General features: G+C 53.6%; 1 protein-coding gene across 3 annotated transcripts in view; it reads right to left on the bottom strand.

Moving 5' to 3' along the window:
- UNC13A (unc-13 homolog A) overlaps nt 1-17,373 on the bottom strand; it is a 65,499-nt gene extending 48,126 nt beyond the window's left edge. For all 3 annotated transcript variants that reach the window (XM_007195484.2, XM_007195486.2, XM_057541707.1), the window contains exons 1-7: nt 17,244-17,373; nt 7,912-7,941; nt 7,216-7,315; nt 5,221-5,338; nt 3,465-3,588; nt 2,698-2,771; nt 1,475-1,529 (exon numbers count right to left, since the gene is read on the bottom strand). In XM_007195484.2, coding sequence (XP_007195546.1) covers nt 1,475-1,529; nt 2,698-2,771; nt 3,465-3,588; nt 5,221-5,338; nt 7,216-7,315; nt 7,912-7,941; nt 17,244-17,265 — 523 coding nt within the window. In that variant the 5' untranslated portion in view covers nt 17,266-17,373. The remainder of the gene's footprint in view (nt 1-1,474; nt 1,530-2,697; nt 2,772-3,464; nt 3,589-5,220; nt 5,339-7,215; nt 7,316-7,911; nt 7,942-17,243) is intronic.
- Nucleotides 17,374-18,110: the final 737 nt, after the last annotated feature.

Here is an 18,110-nt window from a genome sequence, read left to right as displayed (position 1 = left end):
TGAAGAGGGCTCAGAGAGGTAGAGTGAAAAGCCTAAAGTCACACAGCCTGAGCATCAGGACCAGGCAGAGAACTACATCTTCATCACCTCATCCCCAGCATCTGGCATCTCAGAAAAACCACTTGGACCAGAATTCTGACTCCTCTGACACTTGGCTGCCTCCTTCGTGAAATGGGGATGGTAAAACAGTCCCAAGAGAACTCAGAGGTAAACGCTGGGTGGTAGGTCTCCATTCTCAAATTGAACCCACCTCTTGCTTCAAGTCACCTGCCCGGGTGCTGTTTGTCATCAGCTCCTGCCCCCGCCGTGCCTGGCTCTGCCCCCACCACAATCCTTCAGTGACCCCATTCACCAGAGAGGGGGTTTGTAATTTCTTCAGGGCAGTGATGACCCCTCCCCAGGCAGGGAAGTTAAGGGACTTTCTCCATATCGCACCCCAAGTTAGTATAGGAATGAGGTCTCCCAACTGCAGTTCCCCCAGCCCCTCCCTCCACCAGGCTCCATCATCACATATCCTGGGCATATGGGGAGGGGGGAGGTGGACGACGGATACAGGGGAGACTGTGAGAGGGGAGGAAAGGAGGATGCGGAAGCAGATGGAAAAGGAGAAAGAGGTTGAAGTGTGGGGTAGGGGCCAAGTGTCATGGGTGGGGGTTTTGTCCTGAGACTATATGATTTTCACTTCCTCCTCACTTCAGAGGACTTGGAGGGCACTTTTAGGAGAAAGTCATCTAGACCCGTGGAGGCCTGCTCTGGGGGCATCTGAGTGTCCACAGGAGGATAGACACTCCTGAAAATTTCTGCCTTGGTGGAGGGACAATATACAGAGAAACATGGTGAGCATCATCATAATTAATAGATGTAGCACACTGGAGAGAGAAGCAAACTTGTAAGTCCCTCCGACCTGGGTTCAAACCCTGGCTCTGCCTCCTGCCAGGTGTGTGACCTTGGCAAGTCACTTCTCCTCTTGGGCCTCAGTTTCTTTATCTAAGTAAATGGGCGCCTATTATACATGTGTTGGCAGGATTGTCCGTCTGCACCATCTGAGTGTGGGCTGCTTGGGGGGGGTCTGTGTTGGCCTCATGGAAGTTTGATGAATGAGTTATAAGTCCTCATCCAGGATCTAATGAATGGAACTGAAGAGTCTGCAAAGTGTTTTTCAAGCCTCCAGATGTTCTGGGTCCTTCCAAAAACCATCAGAATGCGGGGGGCTGTCAGGTGCCCCTGTTTCAAAGCGAGGGACTCTAAGGATCAGAGAGGGACCCTGACATGCCTGCGGCCACACAGTACGGCAGGACTCAAACCCAAGTGCCACATCCCTTTTTCTTTCCACTGCACTGTGAGGGGATACTGTGTGCTCTTAGGACGCATATCTCTGGAGACGAGTGACCCGTTCATTACACAGGACAGTCATGGGGTAGAGGAGGGAGGAGGGCTTCAGTTGAAGCCCAGGAAGGAATTGAGAAGTACTTACAACACTGGTTGCTGGGGACAGGAAGAGGCTTGTCTTGTTCATCCTGGAATGAATACTGAGGGGGAGGGAAGGAGAGAGGGTTTGTCTCAGTGGGGTGCCAGAAGCCAGGGGATCAAGATGGTCCTCTGTTCTGTTCTATCCTGACTTCCCCCGCCTCCTAAATCCTCTCCTTCTGGAGGAGAAGCATACAGATGTCCACAGAGAAAGAAAGAGGGAGAGAGAGACACAGACAGAGACCATGAGAAACAGATATAGAAAAAAGAAAAAGAGACACAGATGAGGGAAAGAAACAGAGGAAAGACAGAGAAAACACCGACGCGGGGAGCTGAAGAGAGGTGATGAGAACTCAGGTTGGACCAAAATTGCTAACATGTGAGCGTTGCCCCTTTGCCCTCCACCTCCCGCTAAAGGGTGTTCTAGCCTTGCCTGCTATTTCTTCCCTGCCCTCACCTTCTGAAGATTGTCTTCTGGGCCACATTGGGTCTTTGAACTGTGAAAATATAGAGTGTAGAAGAAGGGGGATGGCATGGAAGAACAGAGGTACAGAGGCTAGGGCTGGGGCTGGGGGAGGAGAACTTTTAAGAAAGCCTGGGGCTTCCCTGGTGGCACAGTGGTTAAGAATCCGCCTGCCAATGCAGGGGACACGGGTTCGTGCCCCGGTCTGGGAGGATCCCACATGCCACGGAGCAACTAGGCCCGTGAGCCACAACTACTGAGCCTGTGCGTCTGGAGCCTGTGCTCTGCAATGGGAGGGGCCGCCGCAGTGAGAGGCCCGCGCACCGCGAAGAGGAGTGGCCCCCGCTCGCCGCAACTGGAGAAAGCCCTCGCACAGAAACGAAGACCCAACATAGCCAAAATAAATAAATACATAAATAAATTTATAAAAAGAAGAAAGCCTGAAAGTGTGACTCAAGGAGTTGAGGGGTGAGGGGCAGAAAGGGGGTGTATCTCCTTGACGGTATTTGGTAAATATACAACTCGACTCGATTGAAATTGTCATGTCATTGGTGGACCGTATGTTCCTTGATGCCATCATTGGTTCGAGACTGGACCACGTGGGTCACTGATTTAGTCAGGTTACAAAGAGTTAGAGACACAGACACAGGGAAAGACAAGTGGAAAGAGAAACAGAGACAGAGAGTGGAAGACAGGGAGAGACACGGAGAGAGAGCGGGAGAGAGAGAGAGAGAGAGGGAGAAAAGAGCCCCCATGCCAACGCTCACCTCATCCTGGTCCCGCATGGCATTCAGCTGCTCCAGCTTCTTGGCCCAGTAGCGTGCCTCCTCCTCAGGGATGTCTGGAAGCAGAGACCTGGCCATGAACCTGGAAGCCTCTCCCTGCCCCTCAGCCTCCAGCCAGGGCATCCTGCAGGCCTATGGGGCTGGTCTCCAGTGGGTGGGGGAGAGGAAGGGAGGACAGGAAAGGAGGAAAGGAGGACCCCTGACAACCCCCCTCCACCACACACCCAGAACTGCCTTGGGAATGGGTGGAGGATGGGAGAGGAGCTGCATCCTAGCATTACCAGGATGGGGACATTATGGGTTCTTGGAAGGATGATGTGGGAGAACTGAGCTGCTTCCAGGAAAGGTAAAGAGGCCTCTCTGTGTCTCTGCCTTTGTTGATCTCTACATATCTCACTCTCTCTCTCTCCATTTCTCTGTCTCTGTCTTTCTGCCTTTGTCTGTCTCTTCTCCATATCCAGCTCACTTCTGCAGCCTAAGACCTCACCAAGGACCAGCTAAGACAGCTCAGACCTGAGCCCCATAAGTTGAAAAGCACTTGCAGCCCACTGGTGACCTGCAGGAGCTGGAGTGTACTCTGCGTGCGGCAGGCATACATCTCTGCTGACTTGCTGTAGCCCAGGAGACTCTCCTCTTGGGAGGGGGAACCTCATCCTCAGAATAAAGTGTTGTCTGGACCCACCTAGACCTGACCATTCTCCTGGGGCTGGGTGAGGGTCCCACCCCACCCAACCCCCCGCCACACTCACCTAAGGGCAGTTCAAAGCGGGTGTCAAGGAGGATGCGGTGGAAGGTGGGGTCCTTAGTGCCGCAGATCTCACTGTCTGCCATGATGACCTGAGAGTCCAGGGTCAGCCACTCTCCGGGGCCCTCCTGGGGTGTGGGTGGGGTAACAGGGGTTAGGGTTCCGGGTGAGGCGTGGTGGGTAACGTAACTGCTGCACACCGACCAACAGGCTCCCTATTCTCAAATGAAATGTCTCCCTCACCCCATCTTACCCTTACCCCAAGAGCAAGGGCCATGTCCCCACTTTAGATGAGGAAACCAAGACTCAGGGAAGGAAGGTCTCAATCCAGGGCAACATGGTGGGTGCAGGGAACCCAGAAGCAAGGACCCAGAGAGAGAGACCTGTAGGGTCAGGTAGGGGCGGTCCCGGCCTTGCACAGCACTCCTCATCCTTAATGAGGGGTTATGGGGCCCCGACCTCAGGTAAAAGACATGATCCTCCCACCATTCAGGGAGGATACCCCCTGAGTGAATTAACCAGTCCCCCTTGGTTCAGGGAAATGAGCCCTTAAGCAGGTGGGGTCCACTCTGAACCTCAGTTTCTTCATCTCTGAAATGAGAATGATGCTCTGCAGAATTTTCTTTCTGCAGCCCCAGGGAAAGGCTGGCAGTGATGGGGGAGTAGTCCAGGGTCCCTTGCATAGGTCATGGTTGTCCCAGGTGACTAGGCCTTCCTCACACTTGGAGGGTCACTGAGGAAATTTTGGGTCACCCACAAGCCTTCCTTTTGGACTCGCCTGGACTATTGCACCTCTTTCCTCCATCTCCGTTTATTCATTAAAAAATAAACCCTACCTGGTGCCTGCTCTAAGCTTGGTCCACATTGGGCAATGCCTGAGAAGCCCACAGTCACAGGAGATAGAGCCTGACACAGACACCCGCAACACCATGAAGTCAGGACCAGGCCAGAAGGAGGGAGGGGAGGTGAGGCATCCAGGCGGAAATTAGGGAGGGCTTCCTGGAGGAGAGGGCAAGGGAGCTGGGCTTAAGGGTGATGGAAAGGAGGACACCTGAAACCCAGGGAACAGCATATGTGAAAGTTCAGAAGCTATCCCTGGGGCCTGTGAGGAGTGTAGGTTGAGATGTGGGGGAAATAAGGCTGGCAAAGTGGGTTGGTGCCGTCTGGAAGGTCTCCCAAGGGTGATGCGCAGGGAGGGCAGGATTAGATCTTAGGTACCAAGTGGAGAGGGTGAAATTTAAGGCCAGGAAGTTAGAGAGGAGGCCAAGGTTATTTTCTTTGGGACTGGCGTAAACTCCCTGATGCCCATCTGGGCACAAAGTGCTAGTTGCTTGCAATATCCCTTCTCCTTTCTTCCATAGGGATGCATTTCTAGCTGGGCCCAGGGCTACGCAGCTTAAGACTACATTTTCCAGACTCCCTTGCAGGTAGGTGGTGCCACATGACAGTTCTGGCCAATGACAGCCAGCTTCCAGTTTGGGCTCTAAATTAGGAGTGCAAACCCCTCCCCTGACTGGAATGCAGATGTAATGGTAATCCTTGAGCAGCCATCTTGGGCCATGAGGTGGAAGCCACATGAGGAGAAAGGCAGAGCGACAAGATGGAAGGAGTTTAAACCCTGGTGACTGGAGCTGCCACTGCAGCCCTGGATGTCTACATGAACATTGTCAGGGGATGGAGATAGATGTCCATCTTGTTTAGACCACTGACCTCTGGGCCCCTCCCAGGCACTCCTATCCAGCCCTCATCCCACCACTCACTTCATTGGACTGGCGGATGGTCCGCAGAGGGATCCACACAGTGCCCACCATCGTGTCCCAGATGAGACCCTTGTTCCATACCTCCACCGTCAGCCCCAAATCCAGGCGGTTAATTTCACTGTGGAGAGAGGTAATGAAGACTCAGAAAAGTCAGGTCACTCGCCTTTGGACACATGACCAACTAGAATTCAAACCCAGGTCTGGGTGAGTCCTAGTCAGGAAGGTAACACAGTAGTTCTTGTTTTACAGAGGGGAAACTGAGGCCAAAGGACTAAGTTACATGCTCAGGGTATCACAGCTGAACCAGGATTCCAAGTTGAGAAAGAAGGAATGGGGACAGGTGTCACATGTCTCCTATAGCCCCAAATCACCTGGTCCTTCCTGTAGCCCTCAGATCCTGAGAATGCTGGTTAAGTGAGGAAGAGGCTCAAATGCCCTCCATGGCTCCCTATTACCCCAAGATAAGGGCATTCGTGGTGACTCCATCCTTCCCAGTGTCATCTCTATCCAATCATATGAGGACACCCTTGAGCATATGAATGATTACACCTCTAAGCACTTTCCCTGCAGGCCCCATCCTGGAAATATGCAGATTTGGTAGTAAACCTTGGTGAATGTTCAATTCACTGAATCTACCAATTTACCAAAGATTTATCTTAAGGAATGCTCTCCTTGAATATATCTGTTGACCGTGACCTGGTCATTCAGTAACTGGCTTTAGGGGGAGTTGGGGACCACTCTGTCCTGCCCCCTTCACATTTTCCTAGAATTGTAGAGCCAGCTCCTTTCTTCCTTCCCCAGGTGCTCCTCTGCTCCAGAATCCCAACTCTAGATTCCCTCATGGCCTCCACTAGTGACAGTCCCCAGCCAGGCTCTGCTCAGGGATTGAGGGCTGCCTGGGTCCAAATCCCAGCTCTGCCAGGTACAGGCTGTATGACACTGAGCAGGTGGCTTTGCCCCTCTGGTCCTCTGTTTCCTCACCTGTAAAATAAAGATTATGTTAGCACCCTCCCTCTCAGGATTATAAGCAAAATTGATTTAATCAAAGCCTTAGAAGAAGGCACGGCACATGTTGGCCATCATCAGAGTAGGTGGGATGTAATAGGAGGCCCCGAGTAGCTCCAGGTTGAGGGGAGGGTCCAGGTCAGGAATTCATTCAGTTATTAGACAAATATTTATCGAGCACCTATTGTGTGCCAGGCTCTGTGCTTGGCATGGAGATCACAGTGGGAACAGAGACCAATAGGGCCTTACCCACGTGGAGCCCATAGTCCAGGGGAAGGGGCCAGAAAGGTGTCAAAAATCACACAAATGAATAGAATAGCAATTGGTGGCAAGGCCTGAAATTACTGTTCAATTGCAGCTTGAGGGTGGTGGTCAGGGAAGACTTCCCTGAGGAGGTGACACAGCTGAGACCCAAAGGACATAAGGAGTCAGCTGGGATGGGGAAAGAGGGGGAAAGAAGAACAAGAGCAAAGGTCCTGGAGCAGGAACAAGCTGGACATGTTGGAGGAACAGTGCAGAGGTGGGTGTATCTGGGGCAGGTGAGGCAGGAGAGATGAAGCAAGATACTGGTGTGAGGTCACAGGGGCCGGGCCTTGGGGGGTTGCAGGGACGAATATGGGTTTTGTTCTTAGGTTGATGAGCCACAAGCCCCAGGCAAGTTTGGAGAGTGACCGGATGTGATTTGCAATTTTAAAAATATCCCCCTTGCTGCCTGGAAGAGAACAGATTGTAGGAGGTGGATGGCAGCAGGAGGCCAGGGTGGAGGCTGGCGGGCAGAGGGGACTTGGCTGGTGGCCTCGGAGATAAAGGGGAGCGATTGGATTCGGGAAGTGCTTTGGAGGCAAAGCGGATGGCTGGGCACAGGGCTGAAGGAAGAGCGAAGGGAGTCCCAGACGACACCCGGGTGTCCGGCTGTGCCCTGCAGGACCAGCAAAGTGCCCGGCTGTGCCAGGGGGTGTGGCCATTCAGGTCCAGTCGCTGCAGACTCACAACATGAAATCCTGCTCCCAGCTGGGCTGGCTGCCCCGTACGGCAATGGTCGTGCTCTTGACATTCTGCACCTTCAGGGTCACATATGTGTTGAATTTCTCTGTGGCGGGAAGAGCAGAGGTCAGTGCAAGGGCTCAGGGACTCCCCCATGCCCCTTCCCAAGCTCTCGATAACACCCCTATGACCCCCCAGGGGCTATGAGTTCTTGGGCCCATCCCAGGTCCAACACCCTGAGGTGCTTCTGTGCCTCCACTCCCAGGCCAGCCCCCAGAGCCCCACCCCCAGCCCCTCAGAGCACAAGGGAGGGGCCTTGGTGCAGGGAGATGTGGAATTTTGGGGATACCTAATCCTGATGCTAGAAATGACTACGTCCAATATCCTTGGACATAGGAAACTTCCTTTGCCTCTCTGAACCTCACTTTTCTCACCTGCAGCCTAATCTAAGTGTCCCCACCCTATCTCTTAGGATCCTGGGAAGCACCATTGGCTCAGGGTGAGCCCCACTCCCACTGGAGTCTTCAGGGGATGGCTGGGAAGACTGCTGGGACCCTAGATCAAGTCTGACACTCTCTGTGACGCTCAGCAGACATAGAGCCCAAGTTCCCCGTCACTGGCTCAGACCCCCTCTCCCGTCTCTCCAAGAGATGGACAGACAGACAGACAACACAGGAGAGGACAGGAATAGAGGCCACTTACCTTGGGCACCATCAAACTTGGCTTTTTTGACTGTGGAGAGAGACAGAGAGAGGGAAGGGAGACGGGGAGAGAGTTGGGGAGGAGAGAAAGAGACACAGAGAGACACATGAAAATAGAGACATAATGAGAGAGGAGAGAGATACAGAAAGAGACAGAGAGAAGAGAGGCAAAAAATAGAGAGCAAAAGAGGCCAGTAAAGAGACCGAACAGATTTTAAAAACAAAACAAAACAAAACAAAACAACAACAACAACAAAAACAAAACAAGATAAAGACAGAAGCAAAATCAGAGACAGAGGCAGAGACAATGAGAGGAAGAGAAATAGGGAGAGGAGGGAGGCAGGGATGAGAGGGAAAGAGAGAGAAGCCATCAGACAGATGAGCACAGGCAGACCTGGGGTGGAAAGAAGTTTGGAACTTGGGAGCAGTCCATGTCCCACCCTCCTCCCCATCAAACTCCCCTAGAGCTCCCTCCCTCCAGTTGTGACTTCACCAAAATTGAACAAGATTCAAAAGAAGGAGCTGGGCAGATGGTAGGAGAGGCTTCTTACAGGAAGTCCTCCAGGATTGCTTCAGAAGGAGGAGGGGAGTTGGGGAGGAGGAGGTAGGGGAGAAAGGAGAAAACAATCTCCAATGATTCCCATCCCCCTGTTAGACCAGTGAGAATTCTCCGCAAATTGTCCAGCTCAGCCTGTCCTACTGAATGCTTCCAGGGTTTAGAGTCCCATATTCAAAGGGGACTGGGCGAGGTGGGGAAAAACAACCCAGAGAGCTGACTCCATAGTGCACATAGAGATATCCCAGTCCTGGCCAGTAGGTTGTTAGAACTTGTCCAGCCCAACTTGCCCGTGAAAGGTGCAACCCAAATATACCTCAGGGTTCCACGTGGGCCAGTCTCTTCATATTTCACATAACCCCACAACCCCAAGTGATTCAAAGCAATTCCACTCTTTACTAGATTTTCTCACAGGACATTAAACTTTCACTTTCATTACCTCTCAAACTCTGCATCTGCCCCCAATGCATTTCTCTACCATTACTCTCTACTCGCACCTGAAACCTGCTCCCAAACTGAGACCTCTCTCTTGATTTCTATATTTCTTCTCCCTTTAACATTTTCAAATGAATATTTTTGTCTGAGTAGGCAATACACCCACATTTTACAAAATCCAGAGCAACTGAAAGATCATACAATGAAGATAGGCTTTTTCTACTCCAGCTCTCACTCTCCCTCCTGGATGCAATCAACAGTACCAATTCCTTATGGTACTAGAGATGCATCAGCAATCATGTGCACATGTGCATTATTTTATTTCCTACACAAATGGTAGCATTCTACACCCTCTGCAGAACCTTTCTTTTTCTCAGTATGTCTGAAAGAGGGTGTGCTAGTAAGTTGAAGGATAAATTCCTAGAATCAGAATTGCGTTTCTATTCTTTCTTCTTTTTTTTGAGAGTCAAGTTCAGCCTTTTTCTGGGCAAGTGCCACAGCCTCCTATCTGGGATCCAGCCTCCCATATGGGGTTCATTTCTCTGTCCTCATCACTTGAATTTCTTCCTCTAAAAAGCACCTGAATGGAGCCAGTGAAGAGAGAATTCTCATCAAGTGTGGGGGAAGTAGAGTGGTTCTAAACACTTGTCAGTAAATACTATTTGTTCCTGTTGCAGACAGACTGTGGGGAGGATGAGGTTGGGGGTGGGGATTGATGCCCAGAAACACTGAGTGAGCTCCCCAGAGTTGCAGAGCAGAAGAGGGAATGAGTGCCTTCCTATGCCAACACCACCACCACCCCAAGACCCAGATTTTAAATGCAAATGTGTTGGGCATTACGCCCACCATACCTGGGTTTGGGTTTGGGAGGTAGAACGCAGATAGAGCCCTTGACTGGTCATCGGGAAAGGTGAGCCCTTGTTCAGTATGGAGTCAGGTGGGACTGGGTTCAGATTATGGTGCTGTGTGACCCTGGGCAAGTGAACCTCCCTCTCTGGGCTTCCATTTCTGTCTCTCTCTTTCTCTTTCCCCCACATCCAAAATCAGTCATCGAGTCCTGTCTTCCCCACCTTCCCACTCAAGGCACGAGACTGCACATGCAAAAGTCCCTCTCTTGCGGGAGAGGGTCCCTACCCCTGTCCCACATGCCCCCTCTCATAGCCTCAGCCCCACCCAGACCACAGAGAGCTCAGCCACCCAGCCCCTCATCTCTGGGACTGAGTGAGGCTCAGGGGCACTTAGGACTGTGTCCAGCAGTAGCTCCAGGCCTCCCTCCTGGGGGACCTCCAGCTTGCAAACCTGATGACTCTGTGAAGGGGGAGGAGGGTGCAGGGGGAGGGCGGGGAGGGAGAATGATGGGAGAGACACAGAGGCTCAGAAAGGCACATACATGGAGGGACCAACATGAGGAGAGAAAGGAAAAGGAGGGAGGAAGAAGTGAGGGGAGATAAGACATGATAGTCAGAGACACAGAGAGACACACAGATTTTCACTAGGGAGGGCAGGCAGGGAAGATGTTGCAGAGAGGAGATGCAGGATTGGGAGAGAAAAGCTGGGGGTGGGAACCAGAGGGGAGGTAGGTGCCAGGCCCTGGGAGATCTGAGGGACTCACTGGGGTATGACCGAACCTGGGCCCCACTCTGTGTCCCTTTTTTACAGACCAGGGACAGAGCTCAGAGGGGAAGCCAGTTGTCCAAGGTCTGTCCTCCATCCTCTCCTCTAGGGAGGAGGTCTCTCCCTGTCTCCTTCCTTCCGATTCTGCTTCTCTCCACCCCTGTCATCCCCTTGTCACGTCTTTCTGTCTTTCTTCTTCCCTTCCTCCCTCTGTCTCTGTCTTTCTTGTTCCCAGTCCCTTATCTCTCCCCCTTTCCTCCTCCCTAAGTCTCTCTGGGCCAGAGGGTAATGGGCTCAGCTGGGGTCCACAAGCAGTGGGAGATTGCCGGAGAGCTCTGGCTCTAACAGTGAGCCCCCGGGCCCCTTCAGAAAGTTCAGGGTGAGGACATCAATATATGTTCATCACTGGGGACTCAGAGGGAGGAGGGGCAGACTCAGGGTGGGAGACGGGGCTCAGAGAAGAATGGGGAGTCAGGGAAAGAGCCTCAGAGTAGGAAGCTCATGGCGGGGAATAGGGTGTGGGATAAGGAGGAGGAGGGTAGGGGACTAAGGGAAGGGGGTTCGGAGAGCTGGAGGAGGCTCATGACAGGGGAGGGGACTCAGGAAGGGAGAGGGGAACGGAAGGGTGGGTGGCCTCAGGGAAGGGGCTCAGGGGATAAGAGGGCTTGGAGGTAGGGGCTAGGGGCGGTGGGGGGGCGGATGGGGCTCAGAGAAAGAGCCGAGTCTCTCTCTGCCTCTCTCTTCCCCATCAGCAAGCGGAACCCGAGTCATTGTCGCCTTCACCACCGTCATCGTCATCACATCTCCGCCCCGCTGCCTTCCCCCTGCCCGCTGCCTTCCTCTTGCCTGCGGTATCGGGGTCACCAGGGCGGAAGCGCCGCCCCTCCTTCGCGAGCTCCTGGTCACAAGCACGAAGCTATTTATAACGTGGGCGCGGAGGGCGTGAGCGACGCGACCGCGGGGAGTGCTGAGTGGGGGAGGTGCCCACTGACGGGCGGGCAGGAGATACCGCGTCACGCCAGGTCAGCAGACCGCGCGGCCTCCCCGGTCCCCGCCCACCCCCCGCCCCCATCAGCGCTGACTGATTAATGTGGTTGCACAGGCGGTTGTGGCCCAGGGCAGAATCGGTGGAAGTGGGAGCAGGGGCTCATTGGCGCTGCCAGGCTCTGGGCTTCAGTTTCTGTATCTGGGAAATGGGGCAAGGCAAGCCTAGTTGGTCTCACTTTCTTCTCCCCTTCCTCTTCCCTTCTTCTTCCTTCCTCTTCCTCCCTCTCCCCTTTCTTCTTCATTATTATTAGCATCAGCATTATTATACTGTTATTACTACTATTATTATCATTACCATTACTAGTATCATTACTATTTTTATGATTTGGTTGAGTTCGAAGTGTGCCCCTGGCCTGGACGACCCTGGACTCTAATTGAGGTAGACTCCAGTCCTTGGGGCATCTGGCCCATAACCTGCCAGCCCTGGGAGTGGGAATGGGGGGAATAGAGAACTCCAGCCATCAGGGGAAGCGGCTGAAAGCCCACCCACAGGACATGCTTATCAGGTGTCAGAAGACACTACAAGTGGTGGAAGGAAAGCATAGAGAATTCAGAAATAGATTCTAGGATGTTTGGTATTTAATATGTGATGTCGATAGCAGACAAGAGCTTTGGGATAAGGACACTGGTCTCTCTGGCTTTGCATCTGGGAGAGAATAAATGAGGACTCTCATCCTCCATGGACGGAAATAAGCCAGAGCCAGACTGAAGCCTTAGATGTAAAACACACCAAGAAACTTGACAGATATTCTGTCTGTGTTGTTTACCAGGTACCACTTAGAACTAGACCTGGCATATAGTACGTGCCCATTAAATAGTGTTCACTGAAGGAATGACGTCATTGCCTCCTCCAGCAGCCCTACGCTAAGACCTGGTCCCGCGGAGCGGACGCTGTCCAATGTGCTGAACTCAGCGTCTCCTCCCTGAACTGTCCACGGTGCTGAACTTTTCATCCCTGCCCACTTACCTCCAAAGAATTGGCACCTCTTTTGCCCCCTATGTATTACTGAGCCCTCCTCAGGCCTGAGAACGCAGTGAGCTCTCAGGAAATGTCCTACACTCACGGACCTCTTTCCAGAAAGCTTTTAGTCCCCATTAATAAAAACACCATCACAGATTTTTCCTGTCTTTGGCTCACACTTATTGACCCTTTGCACAAGCCAGGCATCATGCCAAGTTCTCTGCGTGCCTCATATGACTGGAGAGTTCCAGCAAACCTAGGCAGCGGGCACTATTAGTGTGCCCATTCTACAGATGGACACACTGAGGAATGAAGAAGATATGGGACTTTCCCGGAAGTAGTGGATTTAGGGATTCAAACCCAGGCCTCCTGGACTCAGGATGTCCTGGTTCACACCTCATAGAGGAAGCTCATTGTGTGTGGGAGGCAAGTGAGGTGCAAGATAGGGAGGTGGCTAAGATTGCAACCCTGAAGATGAATCAGGGCCAACACCGGAGGCATCCTATGAGGTTGTTGAGAGCAAAGATCAGATGCAGACCCCCCTGGCTGTGTGGTATCAGAAACAGGGCAGTAAGAGACAGAGGGATTTGTGAAGGCTTCCTGGGAGAGGGGCAGGGGAAAAGCAATGATGAATGGGGAGATCGTGATATGTCTGTTTGCTGAGTGGATGAAGGAAAAAGGTGATCCCAGGACAGATTCTCACCCCATGGTAGGGACTTAGGTGTCTCCAGGTTCTGGGGGCTGAGGGGAGGCTCGACCTTCACTTCTCACTCCCAGTAGGCTGTGGAGTCAGGCAGCTACACCTCTGGCTCTGTGGCACCAGGCGAGTTGTTGAACTTCCCAGAGCCTCGGTTTTCCTCATCTCTAAAATGGGTTGCTCTGAGGATTAAAGAGGGCAATGGGCATAATAAAAGTCCTCAACGGTGTGTCTATAGAATGCTGGATAGATGGGGCTTGTTGTAGATATTATTATTAGTTGTGCGGTAAACTCACTCTCAAACGCATTTGCTAATTTATATGCAATATTCAGTCACCAAATATTTATGGAACATTTTAAACATTGAGTGGCCTGGCAAAATGTCGTGATGCACATAGGAAAGTCTAGAACCAAATCCCTGCCACCACGCTTTTGCGCGTGCTGTGCCCTCCACCTAGAGCATGGTCTCCCTTCTGCTCTGTTCCCCCTCATCTTCTGAGACTCAGGCAAATGGTGATGATGGGAACAGGGTAGGCTTCCCAGAGGAAAAGAGCCATAGAAACGCTCCTCCCCATCTTCCACAGCCTTTCCCCATCTCTCCCACTCTGACTCCCACCCCAGCATGAGGCCAGGAGTAAGGCTGGGTCCCCAGAGCCAAGAACAGTGCCTGACGTATAGTGGGTGCTCAATGCTTGCTGAGTAAATATATGAATGAATTCACAAAGGAACAAGGTGGCACTTGCTGTTAGCAGCCTCAGAATTCTGCCAAGACTTAGCAAGTGGATTAAGGTGGGGGGGGGGCAATGGGGCTCCACATAGATAAAGAAATGAGAGGGGGCAGAGGCAAGGTCTGTACAGGGTGGTCTCCCATGTGTTAGTGCAGGATATGCACACAAGAACTTGCATTTGTGTGTTCTTGAATGTGTATTGACTCGTGTTACCAGGGCAGGCAAGTGAGTGTATATGGGTGTATGTGTGCATGTGTAGAGGGACATGTACTCATGTGCACCATCTGAGTGCAAGTGAGGGTCTGCACGTATGTGCTGGGGAGTGGGGTGTGACTGTATGTGGGACAGGCCGGTTTGTGTGAGTTTAGGTACGTGCAGGTTTTTGAGTGATATGTTAGGTAGAAACACATGTTGGGGTGTGTGATATGCAGTTGTATAGCCTGTGTATTTTTGTTTACTTGCATACATGTACACACTCATGTGTGCATCATTATTCACCTATTCAAAGTGACTGCTTTGAGTGTCCAGGCAAGTGTTATCATGTGTGTACATATATGGCCTTGGCATTTGATCATGTGTACACATGTGTTTCTTGGGATTTGGGGCCCTAACAGGTATCTATCTATCTATATATATATGCACATGCCTGAGGGGTAAGGCATGGGTAGATCTTTAGGCGACATGGCTATTGTGAACATTAATCACACATATCCATGTGTGTGCATGTGTGCAGACACACATGCCTGCATTGTGGGAACAATGCCTATGGCGTAGAGTGACTGTGTCCAGTATATATGTATGTGTGTGTGTTCAAATGGGCATGTGAACCTGTACATGTGTCCATGAATGTGCAGTCACAGGCACGTGGTCTTCATAGAGACTTGGTGAATTCTGAGCATTTCTGTCCACACAAGGCAAGTCTGGGTTTGAACGTACCAGTCCAAGTGTATGCAGATGTGGGCAATCATGGGTGGGCCCCTGGTTCGGGGGCAGGTTATTTCCTCAACTCTGAGGATGAACTCAGATCCAAGAAAAGCCCTCTAGGCCTAGTTGCCTTGCTCCCTCTTCCTTCCCCCTCAGCCCTCAAGGCCTCCCACTCTGGGCATCTCCCCCACCCTTCTCAGCACTTCCCTCTCCCCACTTCTCCCAGTCTCCCCCCACCCAGCCTCTCCCAGCATCCACTGCTCCCTTTACACCTCAGGGCTCTACCTCCCACCTCATCCCAAGCCTTGCTCCTCCCAGCGACGCCCCTCTACTCAGCTGGTGACTCCTTATAAGTTCCACAAAATCCCTATAAGGAGTTCCACAGAATCATCCAACACTGTTCTTCCCCTAGGCCTCCGATTTAGGAAGCCTCACCCCTCTTACTGCCTCCGCTTCACACCACCCCTGCAGCCAAGACTCCAGTGTGCATCAGAGTTAAGGGTGAGATTCTAGAGAAGCCCAGCTCCGAAGACGGGGGTGAGGGGCAGAGGAGAGCAAGCTTGGAGGGGTCAGCCAGCAACCCACATACCCCTCCTCCAGTGCTATCCCCTCCCAAGTGTTAGGCAGCTCAGAGGATGGGGAGGGGTCAGGAGGGGGTTTGGACGTTCACCTCCCCCTCCCCTTGGGCCTAGTCTGTGAGGGGTTCATGGGGGTCCACTCCACCTCCCGACTCCCCTAGTTCCCTAGGCTAGGGGCTGAATGAGTTGACTTTTGATCTTACTGGCCCTTCTCCCACCATCAGCCCCGACCGTTGGGAACGAGCTCAAAGAAAGGAGGCCCCTGTCCCTTTAAGAACACCCGCGTCCACGCCGGCCCAGCCCCGCGCGAGCAGCACACGGGAAGCCACCGCGGCGGGGAGCGGGCGGGCGGGGCTGGGTTTGTGAATGGAGAGGCACAGGAGGAGGGGGGAGGGGGGAGGGGCAGTGGGGGAGGTTCCCGGCTCCTGGGCCTGCCCACCCGGGTCCAGGAGGAGGCTGGGGTCCATCTCTCTCTCCCTCTCTCTCTCTCTTTCTCTCTCTCTCTCCCCCAATTTCTCTTTCTCTTTCTCTTTCACACACACACACACACACACACACACACACACACACACACACACACACATACACACACAGCACACTCCCGGCTGCCTAAGGTCTCCCTAAGCCTGCCATCTCAGGCTTGGCGGATACACCCCTTCTCCCACCCCAGCCTTCTTGAAGGGAGTAGAGGCGAAGGGGGTGGATCCCAACCCTTAAAATCCAAGGTTGAGACCTCTATTAGCCTTGAGCCCTGTTTCACCACCACCCCTACCGCCAAGGTCCCCTGCTGAGAACTCAGAATTGCCCCAGACGCCTTGGTCCAGGTGGGCTGGCTTCTCCCCCACCCTGCCTCCGGGGTGAGCGGGGCGCAGTCATGCCCCTCCCGAGTCTCTTTCCCTCCACCCACCCCAACGCAGAGCGTGGGCCTGGGCGTGGGCCTCGATGCAGATGGCGTTCCGGCCCCAAAATAGCTCCACCCCACCTCTCCTTTCCTCCCTCCAGCGCAAAGTGGGTGAGGTGAGGATGGGTCGTGAGGGGTGCAGGTGGTACTGCACTTCCAAAGGGTCGGCTCCCTGCGGAGAAGGCCGGATTTGCGTGCGGAGGGGCCAGAGAGGGCGGGGAGGGGGAGGCCCTCGGGCGACTGCCCCAGCCTCCACTAGAGACGGCAAAGAGGTAACCGGAAAAGTGCCCCCAGACCCCCCAATCACAGCCCTCTCATAATGCTGGAAGGGGTCTCCCCCACCCCAGTCCTCTCCACTCCCAGGGTGAGGGATACCTAGAGCTCACGGTAGTCCTAATGGCCAAGCCCCTCTACCCAAATCTTGCACGCTCAGGGCTTGGCGACCGCTCCCCCTGCACCCCTCTCCGAATTCCGAGCCCTGCCCACAGCCCAGCCCACAGCACAAGACTGCTTCCAAGTACCCTGCAAGATTCATTCGAACTACCCAGCCCGGCTCCTTCCACACGAACCCGCTAATAACCTGTTCTACACAGACGACCCAGTCTAGACCGTTTCCAGGTGGAGCCCCAGACCCCTGCCCGCGTCCACACGGGCCTCCGCGTTCAGCCGTGTCCACACGACCCCGGTAGCGGCAACCAGGACCCCCTGAGAGCCCAGCTGCATCTACACTGATCACCCTCTCAGGCGCCCTGACGCGTCTACAAGGGCTACCCCCTGAAAACCCAGCCGCGTGTACTCGGGTCACCCCCTCAGGAGCCCAGCCGCATCCACACGGACCCCGAGCCCAGCCCTGGTCCACATCGGTTCCCCGCCCTGCAGCCTCGCCTCCTACCTCCAACGCAAAGTAGAGACATGTCTCCAGAGTCGCCGGCGGGCCGGCTCTGTCAGGTCGGGCTTAGCTGCCGCTGGGTTGGGGCATGGCGGGGGCTGCAGCCCGCGCTCCGCTCACGCCGGGGCCCGGCCTCCGCCGCCTGCCATCTTGGTTCAGCACCGGGGGCGCGGACAGCTCCTGACGTGGTGCTGATGCGGGGCTGGCGGGCGGAGCCTGATGGGGCGCGGGTGCTGCAAGCTCGGGGGTGGGGGTGGGGTTTAAAGGGCCGGAGCGGGGTGGGAGCTGAGGGCGGCCATCACGCAGGTTCCCTTCTGGTTCTGCGTGTTTTCGTCTCTCCTTTAGCTCTCAATCTTGAGTCGTTTGCTGTCTCTCTGCTCTCCCTGAGTATCTCTATTCCTCTGTCGCTATGTCTCGTTCTCTTTGCCTCTGTTTCTCTGTCTCTCTATTCCCCTGACTCTTTGTCTCGCCGTGTCTCTCGGTCATGTGTCTCCCTCTGACCCTCTCTCTGTTCGATCTCTCTGTGTCTCTGCCACGTCCTGTTTAGGTCTCTCTCTGTGTCCCTGTTTCTCTCAGCCTGTGGATCTTGGCACACACTCGGACTGGATTCCACCCTTCACTCCTTTGTGTAACTGGCAAACTCCTATTCATCCATCAATGCCCAGTTTGAATATACTCTTCTCCAGAAAGCCTTACCTAATTCCCCCAAACTGAGCCCTTACTCCACATTTCTAGACTCCCCCAGACCCCGACTCTTCCTCTGGTTGGACCCTGACCCCAACACAGCTCTGCTCACCACCCCTCCCCACACATCTAACCAGACAGTTCCGTGTGAGCCGGTGCCCTAACACACCTAATACACAAACCTGT

Source organism: Balaenoptera acutorostrata, chromosome 2 (assembly GCF_949987535.1).
Source record: "Balaenoptera acutorostrata chromosome 2, mBalAcu1.1, whole genome shotgun sequence".
Classification (NCBI taxonomy): Eukaryota; Metazoa; Chordata; class Mammalia; order Artiodactyla; family Balaenopteridae; genus Balaenoptera; species Balaenoptera acutorostrata.
The sequence above is the reverse complement of the archived record's forward strand: the minus strand, read 5'-3'. Positions and strand labels throughout refer to the sequence as shown.